At 42.9% G+C, this 11,784-nt stretch overlaps 1 protein-coding gene across 1 annotated transcript in view; it reads right to left on the bottom strand.

Moving 5' to 3' along the window:
• Nucleotides 1-11,784, bottom strand: part of LOC109934285 (electroneutral sodium bicarbonate exchanger 1-like) — a 216,776-nt gene that overhangs the window by 27,270 nt on the left and 177,722 nt on the right. Inside the window, exon 15 of the mRNA XM_048618849.1 lies at nt 633-794. Within this exon, the coding sequence (XP_048474806.1) occupies nt 633-794 (162 nt within the window). The remainder of the gene's footprint in view (nt 1-632; nt 795-11,784) is intronic.

The raw sequence follows: 11,784 nt of genomic DNA, 5'->3' as shown, positions 1-11,784 counted from the left end.
ATCCTCAGAATTACCTCAGCCGTGTAATATGAGCTCTGACAGAAGAGAGTAATGACCACTGCTGGGACTACAAAATGCTGCTGGGGAACAGATGTCATCTTCCATGTTTGAGGTAATTCTGAGGATTTTGGGCTGACACAGCGGGGAGACCCCAGGGATGGAGTGTTATGTTAACATTGCCAGTGGAGAGGGATGGGATACCATGTTGGAAGTGGGACAAAGTTACCTCAATGGACACAGTGGACATGCCCTGAAACAGGAGCTGTCCCATCTCTCTTCCTGCCTGACAACAAACTGCACAGTGAAAACTTGTCAGCCTTCCCCCTCAGTCCAAAATATTGAGACAGAAACCGATTTAAAATTTTAAGTGGCAGTTAATCTGTCATTTAGGGGCCTCAACTGGCCTACAGGTGGGTGGGCAGCTTGATGCCTTACTCTTCCCCACAATATGGGTAACAGGTCAAGGGTAGGTGGGAAGGCAGTGCGCTGGCCACCTGTTTCATTTTAGAAGACCGTCCTCTATGTTCAAATATGCTGGCGTGTGTCATAAAATTCTGTTCCATGTTACTCTCAATATCCATTTTCAACAAAAATTCTGCGAGTGATTTTAAAGAATCAACAGGAGTTCATACCTTCAGCTTGTGTTCCTTCCTGTTTATAATAACAGCAGTAATCTGTTGGTCCATGAAAATAAGAATAGTGCATAGCAGAGCTGGGATAATGGCAGCAATGACTGTCCACCAGGGATTTGGACCTATGGGGTTAATTAACCACCCACGATCATCTCTTGTTGGCTGCAAATAAGCACATACAGCACAAGCAATTTTAAACCAATTCCTCAGACGACTGATGTCAGTGCAATCCTGTGCCCTGTCATTAGCAATGTACTCCAAGGACATCAGACATTAATGATCTGGTTACTTTTGCACATCTCATTGAATTAAATGCTGTAGTTGATCGTCACATCATAGATACCCAAACCAGAATCATTTACAATCTCAAATGTGACTGAATTGCGATTATTGTTCTGTTGAACTTAGTGGCTTTCATTGTAATCTTCAATTTGTTTTTGCTTTTACATTATTTACAATAATATCAAAATTCAAAATATCTTCAATGGTGATCTTTATGATCATATCAAATAGCAGAGCAGACTCAAAGGGCTGAATTGCCTACTCCTACTCCTATTTTCTATGTTTGTATGTTTCTATGTGCAAACCATATCAGACATTTGTCTTCATAAGGGACTGTGCACCTTCATCATTACAGGTCATGAGAAGAGGATGAAGCACAAGACACCACAACCTCCCCACAGCAGCAGCACAATAATTTCAGAGGATGATGTGTCTGAAACCTCACAGACACTGGTACAGTGTTCACCTGCAGCTTCCACTAGCACAGAGACATTCACCTTGGTTAGTACACTATTTTGAGTCGGCTCAGGATCATAATCTAGTGAGCACATCATGGACATGGGCCTACAGCTGGAGGAGAAAGCAATGCCCAAGATTTCTGACACTGAGGGACTACTGGAGTCCGCGCACATGCTGAGCCCAATGCAGGTGTCATGCCTCCTTACTTAGTCAGAAATAACAAGTTCCCATGCCTCTATAACATCAGGTAGTAATGACAAAGGGCCTCAATAGACTTGACTAGTTTTTGTTATTCATTCATGGGACATGGGCTCTGTTGGCTAGGCAGGCATTTACTGTCCTTCTCTAATTGTCCTACAGACAATGTTGATGAGCTGCTTTCTTGAACTGCTGCAGTCCTTAGGGTGTAGAAACGTCCATTGGGAGAGATTTCCAGGATTTTGACCCAATGACAGTGATATCATTCCAGATCAGGTTGGTGTGAGAGTGGAGGGGAACCTGTGAGTCGTCAAGTTTACACATTTACTGCCTTTGTCCCTCTAGATGGTTAAGGCTACAGGTTTGGAAGTTGCTGTGGAAGTGACCTTGGTGAGTCGCTGCAGTGTATTTTGTAGATGGTACGCATTGCTGCCACAATGCGTCAGTGGCAAAGGGAGCAAATGGGGTACTGATCAAATAGGCTGCTTTGCCTTGTATAGTGTCAAGCTTCTTGGTTGTCTTGGACCTACACCCATCTAAGCAAGTGGAGGTTGTTCCAAAACACTCCTGTCTTGTGCTTGTAGATGGTAGTCAGACACTGGGGACACAGGTGGTGTGTTACTCAATGCAGAGTTCCAAGCCTCTGACCTGTTCTGGTAGCCAGTGTCTAAATGGCTGGTCCAGTTTAGTTTATGGTCAATGCTAACTCACAGGGTGTTGATAGTGGCGGGTCAGCAGTGGTAATGCCATTGAATGTCAAGAGACAATGATTACACTATATCTTGTTTAAGATGGTTATTGACTGGCTTTTGTGTGATGCAAATATTACTTGCCACTTTCCAACTCCAGCCTAGGTGTTGTCCAGGTCTTACTGCATTTGAACATGGACTGTTTCAGTATCTGAGGAGTCATGAACGGTGCTGAACATTGTGCAATCATCAATTAACATTCTCACTTCTAACCTTATGATGGAGGGGAGGTCAATGATGAAGCAGTTGAAGATGGTTGGGCCTAGGACACTACACTGAGGAACTTCTGCTGAGCTAAGATGATCGACTGCCAACAACCACACCACAACTAGAGTGAAAGATTGAGGAGCCATCCAAGTTCTGCTGACTATTATGGCTCTGCCAGACGATCAATTAGTTGCATCTAATGAAATGATGGCGGCCATTTTTCAGACCCAGACCCAGAAGGACAGTCTGAAGCTGCCAGTTACACAACCAATCACCGTAGCTATGAGTGCACAGCATCAGTGGTGAGGTAACAGGGGGATGAGGCAGCTCAAACTTATTCCAGGTACGTCCTTCGTCTTAAGAGATAGGTGCCAGTAGGCACGCACAGGGAGGGGGAGTGTCAGCCAGACACCTTGGGAGCTTCATCTCAGTACAATCAAGACACCGTAAGATGTAGGGATAGAAGTAGGCCATTCAGCCCAATGAGTCTGCTCAGCCATTCACTGAGATCATTGCTGATCTGAAAATCCTCAACTTCACCTTCCTGCCTTTTCCACATAACCCTTGATTCTCTTACTAATTAAAATTTTTGTTTATCGCAGCCTTGAATATACTTCATGACAAAGCTTCAACAGTCCTCTGTGGTAAAGAATTCCACAGATTTACAACTGAGACAAAATTCCTTTTCAACTCTGTCTTAAATGCGTGTGACCCCTTACTCAAAGATTAGTATTCTGGATCTCAATTCTCCCACAAGGGGAAGCAACCTTTCTGAATATACCCTGTCAAGTACACTCATAATTTTGTGTTTCAATAAGGTCACCTCTCATTCTTCTATATTCCAACATGTACAGGCCCAATCTACTCAGCCTGTCCTCATACCCAAGATCAGCCCAGTGAAACTTCTCAGGACTGCCTCCAATGCCAGGATATCTTTCCTTAGATAAGGGGACCCAAATTGTTCACAGCTGTGGTCTGAAATAAAGGCCAACATTCCATTTGCCTTCCCTACGACCTGCTGAACTTGGATTCTAGCCTTTTGCAATTCCTGGACAAGTCCCTGTATTCCACAGCTTTCTGCAGCCTCTCTATTTAAATAATATTCAGCTCCTATATTCTTCGTGCCCAAGTACATAACATTGTATTTCCCCTCGTCATATTACATCTGCGAAGCTTTTGCCCACTTGCATAACCTCTCCACATCCCTTTGCAGACTCTTTGTGCCATCCTCAGCACTTGCTTTCCCACTTATTTTTGTGTTGTTGCAATATTGGTGATAGTACATTCAGTATCCTCATCCAAATCATTTATATTGTAAATAATTGTGGACTCACTACTAGTTACAGGTTGCCACCCTGAAAATGGTCCCTCTTATCCCAGTTCTGTGTCTTCTATTAGTTAGCCAATCCTCTATCAATGCTAATATACTACCCACAAAACTATGGACTCTAACAGGCTTAATGTGTGATACCTTCTGAAATGCCTTCTGAAAATCTAAATTTATTACATCCAACACTTCCCCTTTATCTATCCTGTTTGATACCTCTAGTGTAGAATTCTAGTAAATTTGTCAGGCACAATTTTCCCTTCATTAAGTCATGTTAATTCTGCTTGATCATATTATGCATTCCTAAGTGCTCTGCTATTATGTTCTTCATAATAAGCTCAAATATTTTCCCATGGAAGATGTTAAGATAACTGGCCTATAATTACTTTTCTTGTCTCCTTCCCTTTTTAAATATAGGTGCTACACTGGCAGTTTTCCAGTCCTCTGGATCTTTTCCAGAATCTAAGGATTCCTGAAAGATTACCACTGCATCCACTATCTCTGTAGGTGCCTTGCCTCTTGACTGCCGTCTCCGAGTAATCCCATTGCCTCCAATAGGTCAGGTCATGGAGGGTGCACCTGTGTAAGAGACTCTCAGCAGACTAGGGCCTCTGGGCCAAAGTCATAGTCACCAGTGTTTAACAGTCTGCTATGTTGGGACACTATCTAGACATAAAGGCAGGCAAAGAAAGATGACAACTTTTTGAGGGCACATGAGTGTTCAATTACATGTAGCTAGTCTGCACTTTTATAACTCAATATTCACTTGAACTGTTTCGACATTTGCTTTTGTTGCTTTACTCTGCTTGTGCTGACATGTTCCATTGAGATAGCTTTGACCAGATATACATATTACTGACGATGAGAGGCAAAGTTGTTCTCATGACCCAATGAAGCAGAGAGCTGGCATTTGTGGATTGCAGTCAAAGCGCACAAGATTGATTTCAGGGACAATAACCTTGTCCAATGAGATGACAGCAAGGGCACTGGGCCGGGGATTGCCACAGTGTAGATACCACAAGGACAATTTGAGACATATGTGAAAGATGACTTCCTGCAGAGTGCAGGAAGGAAAGATCTTTGTCCTGGCTGGGGTCTCCTTAGCCATGCAAAGAATTTACAGAATGAAGAGGTAGGCAATGCATGACTGAAATATGAAGGACTTCATTCTCTGGTTTTAGGGGGAGGGGAGTGGTAAAGGAAGTGTTTGTGCTTGTCAAGCCCATAGTAGTAAAAACACAGTCACCGAGGATGCTCAGCAATTGCAATGGCACAGTCAGAGAGCTTAATGTTCTCCAGTACTGCAAGAACACTCAGGGAATAAGGCAAGTGGTGACATTAGGCAGGATGCAGAAGAAATGGGCAGCATGGTCATCTGGCTCTTCTTTGCTTGAGGCAAGGCTCATAATCATGCCTTCTTCCAGGAGCCCAAGATTGTGGGAGTATGTGGTATTGTGCAGCTACAGTAATGTGATATTAGCACAAAGGTTAGGTTTGTGTACACTTTTTAACACCAATAGAGCACAGTAACTACACATTAAAATTAATAAAGTACGCTTTATTTAAAACCTTAGCACAAGGTGAAATGGCTCTCATTCAATGAGGCATGTCCAAAAGAACATAGTGTTCTCCAGCCAGCTGGTTTCCAAACAAACAACCCATGAAAGAAAACATTCATAGGCAGCTCAATCACCTTAAAATTGGTTTGGTAATAAGGCGGTCAATAAGCCTATCTGGCATGTTAGACCATTGCCTTAGCTTCTTCCTGCCTGTGAATAAACCCTGCCCATTTCAGGATCGTTACTTTGCCCTTAAGTAGAAGGGACCTCTCACTCCTGCATCTCTACCCATCCCAAGACACTGCTCTTCAATGAGGATTTTGAGGGTGCAGCACACCACAATGACTCAGAAAACGACAATGATGCAGGACACTCTCTCTGGTGTATATTTGAGTGCACTGCCTGAGTGGTTCAAGCATTGGAATCTCATTTACAGCAGTCCTATTGTTGCTCAGTAATCATTTTGTGGACATACATGCATCATTGTACTTCTCCTTGACATTAGTCTGAGGATTTCTTACTGGTGTCCTCAGCCAGGTATTGAGGGCGTATCCTTTGTCTCCTAGCAACTAGCCCTCTATGTGGCGCGGGAGCATTAAAAGCTTCAGACACCTGAGATGCCTTCTGCATTGTGTATCTGTCGGTTAAAAATAGTTGCAGCAATGCCTGTCAATGTAATTTCTGAACAATGCTCATTGTCAACATGATTGCTGTTGCTTTGAATGTTGCACCTCTGGAGTTATTTTTAATCAACTTGTTCAGAGATCTTATGACACACCTCTGGAGCAGGTGGGACTTGAACCAACACCTGCTGGCTCAGAGGTAGGGACATTACCTCTGCACCACAGGAACTCTCTGTTACAGCTCTGGAAGCTGGACAATAGCTGGTATCCTATAGCACTCATTCCACCACAGCTGCAAGATTGATCTGTGCCGTTGGCTGTTTGTTTCAAGCGATCAGGATTTTTTAAAGGGTTTCAGTGACAGAGCAGCTTAATTAAGAACCAGCTGAAATTGGATCCTCATTAGGTGACTCAAGTGACCTTATGTAACAGGTGCATAAAGAATTACCCAATGAGTGTCTCTTCAAGAGAATGCTGGAGTTCCCCTTTGAACTCCATCTTGATTTAGCCCCGTCTCCCACTCCTTACTTCTCCCTCACGTTTGATGGTCTGCATTGCCCTTAATGGGCTTTGCATATAAGTTAGTCAATTGGAGAACACGAGTGATTTACTGATAGTGGCTAACTGGTGAAAAAAATACCACTGGTGATTTGGTGATGGGGGAAAATGTTCAATTGTGTGTAAGAGCACATCTGGATATATAAAAAAGAAAAATGTATGCTGGAGTTAAGGCTTTCGTGCCACAGTGGTAATGTCCTTACTTCTGAGCCAGAAGGTCCCGGTTCAAGTACTACTACTCCAAAGGTATGTAATAACACATTTGAATAGTTTGATTAATATAACTGATAACTGAAGTGTCAGAGTGGGAGGGGGTCTTCTGGTGCAGTGATATTGTCCCTACCTTTGGGTCAGAAGGCCTAGGTTCAAGTCCCACCTGCTCCAAAGATGTGTAAGAATACATCTGAGAAGGTTGATTAGAAAATATCTATAGAAACATCAGAACAGAGAACTTAGGATGGAGCAGGATTAGTCCATTCACCCCTTGGAGGCTGCTCTGCCATTCAGTAAGATCATAGCTGTATCCAATGGATATAATTTTTTTTAAAAAGTAGGCTGTCCTGGAGCAGGAGTAAAATATCCCCTAGAATACAGAAAATACTTCATGACTCACAATAAAGATACATCCCAAGTATGAAGAAAGATTCTAGGAAAGGGGATAAACCAACCATGGTTAACTAGGGTAGTTCAGGAGAGTACCACACTGAAAAAAAACATACAATGTTGCAAAGAATTATGGTGAGCCAGAGGATTGGGAAAGTTTTTAAAGAGCCAGCAAAGATGACAAAAAATATAATAAAGACAGAGAAAATAAACTTGAGTGTAAGCTAGCAAGCAATATTAAAAACAGTCAACAAGAGCTTCTTTAAATATATAAAAAAGAAGAGATATGCCAAAGGGAACATAGACCCCTTTGAGAATGAGGCTCGGAAATAATGGGGAACCAGGAAATGGCAGTGGAGTTGAATAAATTGGCATTGGTCTTCAAAAGAGAAGACACTAATAACATTCCATAAATACTATATAATCAAGGGACAAGGATGGAGGACTTAATGCGAAAGAAAAAAATGTACTAGGGAAACTAATGGGGCTAAAGGCCAATAAATCCACTGGACCTGATCGGTTGTATCCTAGGATCCTAAAGGAAATAGCTACAGAGATAGTGGATGCACTGGTAGCAAACTTACAACACTCAAAGGACTGAAAAAACCATCATTGTAACACCCTTATTCAAAATATGAGCCAAAAAACAGGTAACTATAAGCCAGTTAGTTAACATCTGTCATTGGGAAATTGTTAGAATCTATTATAAAGGATAATACTAGCAGAGCATTTAGAACTACATAACATAATAATGCAGAGTCACAGTCATGACCCATGAAGGGAAATCATGGCTGATAGAAGCATTTTTTTGAGGATGTAACAAGAAGGATAGATAAAGGATTTCCAGTAGATGTAATATATTTGGATTTCCAAAAGGTGTTCAATTAGGTACTCCACCGAAGGCTACTTGCTAAGATAAGAGCCCATGGCATTGTGGGTGGTATATTGGCATGGTAGAGGAGTAGTTAACTAATAGAAGACAGAGCTGGGATAAGGGGCCCATTTTCAGAATGGCAACCTGTAACTAGTGGGGTTGCCACATGGATCAGTGCTGCCTCCACAATTATTTATAATATGTATTAATGACTTGTATTAAGGAAATGAATATATGATTGCCCAGCTTGTGGCTGATACAAAAATTGGAGGTCAGCTGGTGAGGATGGCACAAAAAGTCTAAAAAGAGATATAGGCAGGTTAAGAGAGTAGGCAAAATCTTGGCAGATGGCATATAATTTGTGAAAATGTGAGGTTATGCACTTTGCCAGGAAGAATAGAAGAGCTGAATATTATTTAAATAGAAAATGACTGCAAAAGGCTGGAGCACAGAGGTATTTGGAGGTCTTTGTGCACAGCCATAAAAATCTTGCATCCAAACTCAGCATGTAACAGGGAAGGCAAATTAAATGTTGATCTTTATTCCCAAGGGAATGGAGTATAAAAGTCAGGAGGTTTTGTTAAAACTATACAAGGCACTAATCAGACCACAGTTGGAATACTGTGAACAGTTTTGGTCCCATTATCTACGGAAAAGTAGACTAACATTGAAGGCAGTCCAGAGAAGGTTCACTAGGTTACTTCCAGGTATGAAAGGATTTTCACCCGTTTAAGACAGAGATGAGGAGGAATTTCTACTCTGAGGGGAGTGAGTCCATGGAATTCATTACCACAGAGGGCTATCAAAGCTGAGATACTAAGTATATTCAAGGCTGAGATTGGCAGATTCTTAATCAGTAAGGGAATCAAGGGTTATGGGCAAATGGCAGGAAATTGGATTTTAGAATGATCAGATCAACCATGGTTTCCTTGAATGACAGAGCAGTCTCAATGGGCTGAATGGCCTACTTCCGCTCCTATGTGTTATGGTCTTATCTGTGAAAAGTTAATTGAAGCCCACAGTCATCATTCTCAGGTTTGCCCTGCAAGCCTGCTCCATGATGCCCATAGTAAGTCCTTCAGTTAACAATGTTCCCCACTTGGACTCCTCCCTAACCAGCATGTACACCATGATAAGATCCATTCTGTGTGGCCCCAGAGGACTCCTTGTGATCAAACGTTCAGGCACAGAGACAGTGAGCATTGGCTGGGATCCTTAAAGCATGTCAGTCCACCTCCCCATTCACAGAGAGGTTGCAGCAGAACCATTCTGATCTTGCCTTGGCATGATAGAGCTGCCAGCAAACCCTATTGGCCCCATCCCCCTTTATCTCCACCCTTCTCCTTGTCATGGCTATGTCCCTTGTGACAGTTGGCCTGTACCAATGGGCCATCTTACAGATTTACTGCTGCATCCATACCACCAAAATCATGAGATGGCAATCAGCTTACAATATACTGTGAGGGCTCTTGTGGTGCAGTGGTAGTCTCCCTACCCCTAAGCCAGGAGACCCAGGTTCAAGTCCCAGCTGCTCCAAAGGTTTTAATAACAGCTCTAAACAGGTTGATTAGAAAATGCCAACAATGCACTGTGGCTCCATGATTTCATGGGATCTCTTTTAACATGGAGCCAAGGGTTCCAAGGATATGTTGCATATTTGTGAATTGAACTCAGCTGAGCAGGATTCTTCATCCACTAGGTTCGAGATTCATTTGATGTCCATTCAGTTGGCTACAAAACTTAACCTTTAACTCTACCCCAAAAAATCCTTCTCCTATTTTTGTAGGTGTAGCCTTTTGAAATCAGTGATTTTCGACAAGTACTTCAAATTACAGAGATTTGTCTTTGTCATTAGAATGAATATGTTCCACTCTTCTCTTGTCACCCACCAAGGTTCTCTCATTCTTTATCTCCTTGACTGCCTTATAATTCCTGTTGCCCGTCATCCTGGAACCTTGCCCTGATTCTGCCAATCTCATCAATTTATCAATTTCCCTAAAGTCATAACAATCCAGGTCCTAATGCCCCTGCTCGCCCTTTATCCTTCCATCATTTAAGGCCATCTGTACCATCAAAATCCACGATTGCCCCAGCTCCTCTTAAGACCACACTTTCCCCAAAATTGACCTATTAATTTCCACCTGGCCAGACCCAACTCCCCACATAACTGTGAATGTACCATCTGCTACCCAATACTGCCAGACACATCCCCCGCACCCCCCTTGCCCCTAACCCCTCCCACCAGGGGCTATGCCCTGTACAACCACCTCCCTAAAACTCTCCCTTTCTAGCCATGGGCCCAAATGCCCCAGGACAGGTCAGAAACTGCGATTAGGTCCACACTTCCACCCCTGGAAAGACAGCTCCCCATCCAACAACAGCCATCGATCCACCATCTCCTTTGCAATTTGAGATTTGATATGACCCTCAGCCAAAGACAGCCTCCTCCCCTTCGTTGTTTGGGCTTTACTCTGGCATAGACGCAACTAGTCTCCTCTCCTTTTGATGCTATGACTGTACTTGGAGACCTTGCAGCTTAACCCAACATAGCCATCATTTGAAGCCATACAAGGATGAAGCAGCAAGTACTTACCCTGTAGTCTAGGAAGAAGTGAAAGGTGACTGATTATATTTGTGCAGGTATTTGAAGGAATGGCTTTTTAAACAGGGTAACAGTTAATTGAGAAGGGCTACTTAAGTCCAGTGAGTTGTACTTTTAATAAAATGCTAATGCATGCAGATAAGCTTCTTGACACCTGCACAGTCAACCCTCCATTTGAGGTCGAAGAATTTAACTGCACAACTTGATCCCACCGGTGAGAATCTAACTGTTTGAAACTTACTCATTTAAGTTCACCTGCCTGCCATTCCCCATACCTCCTCTGTGACTTGCAAGATTCCACCCTAAGTATTTCTTTGCCAACTGTAAGGTTCCCAATGTCAGCCAAAGAACAGGCAACTTAGCTGGGAATCACAATGTTTACGACAAACAGTTGGACAGGCTTAAGTGAGAGGCATTTTCCAGACTAAGATATATCATTCCAGTTCAGCTGACTGGTTCCAAAGTTCAGAAAATACTATACATTACACATGCAAACGCCACTTAATAGCTTTCAATGTCAAAAACCTACACATATCCAGTTACCTCCCTAATTTACTTTTTAGGCAATCGAATAATTGCCACTGAGAGAAGAAGCATAACCTAAACTGTCTGTTCTCCTTCTCTCTGAGCATCAGTTCATGCCTCATTGTCATACAGTGTGATCTACTTCAAATAGATTCAATTTACAGTCTTTAATGAGGTTGTTGCCTTGCTCGCTGAGCTGGCTGGTTATCGTACAGACGTTTTGTCACTAAGCTCGGTAGCATCATCAATGCAGCCTCCGATGAAGCGATGTTGTTCTACTCCACTTGGTATTTATATGATCCGGTCTGTTAAGTTGGGTTGTGTCATTTCCAAGACAACAAGGTGCAGGGCTGGATGAACACAGCAGGTCAAGCAGCATCATAGGAGCAGAAAGGCTGACGTTTCAGGCCTAGACCCTTCATCAGAAAAGGGGGAGGGGAAGGGGGTTCTGAAATAAATAGGGAGAGAGTGGGAGGCGGATAGAAGATGGATAGAGGAGAGGATAGGTAGAGAGGAAACAAACAGGTCAAAGAGGCGGGGATGGAGCCAGTAAAGGTGAGTGTAGGTGGGGAGTTAGGGAGGGGAT

This window comes from Rhincodon typus, chromosome 41, assembly GCF_021869965.1.
Source record: "Rhincodon typus isolate 14 chromosome 41, sRhiTyp1.1, whole genome shotgun sequence".
Taxonomy (NCBI): Eukaryota; Metazoa; Chordata; class Chondrichthyes; order Orectolobiformes; family Rhincodontidae; genus Rhincodon; species Rhincodon typus.
The sequence above is the reverse complement of the archived record's forward strand: the minus strand, read 5'-3'. Positions and strand labels throughout refer to the sequence as shown.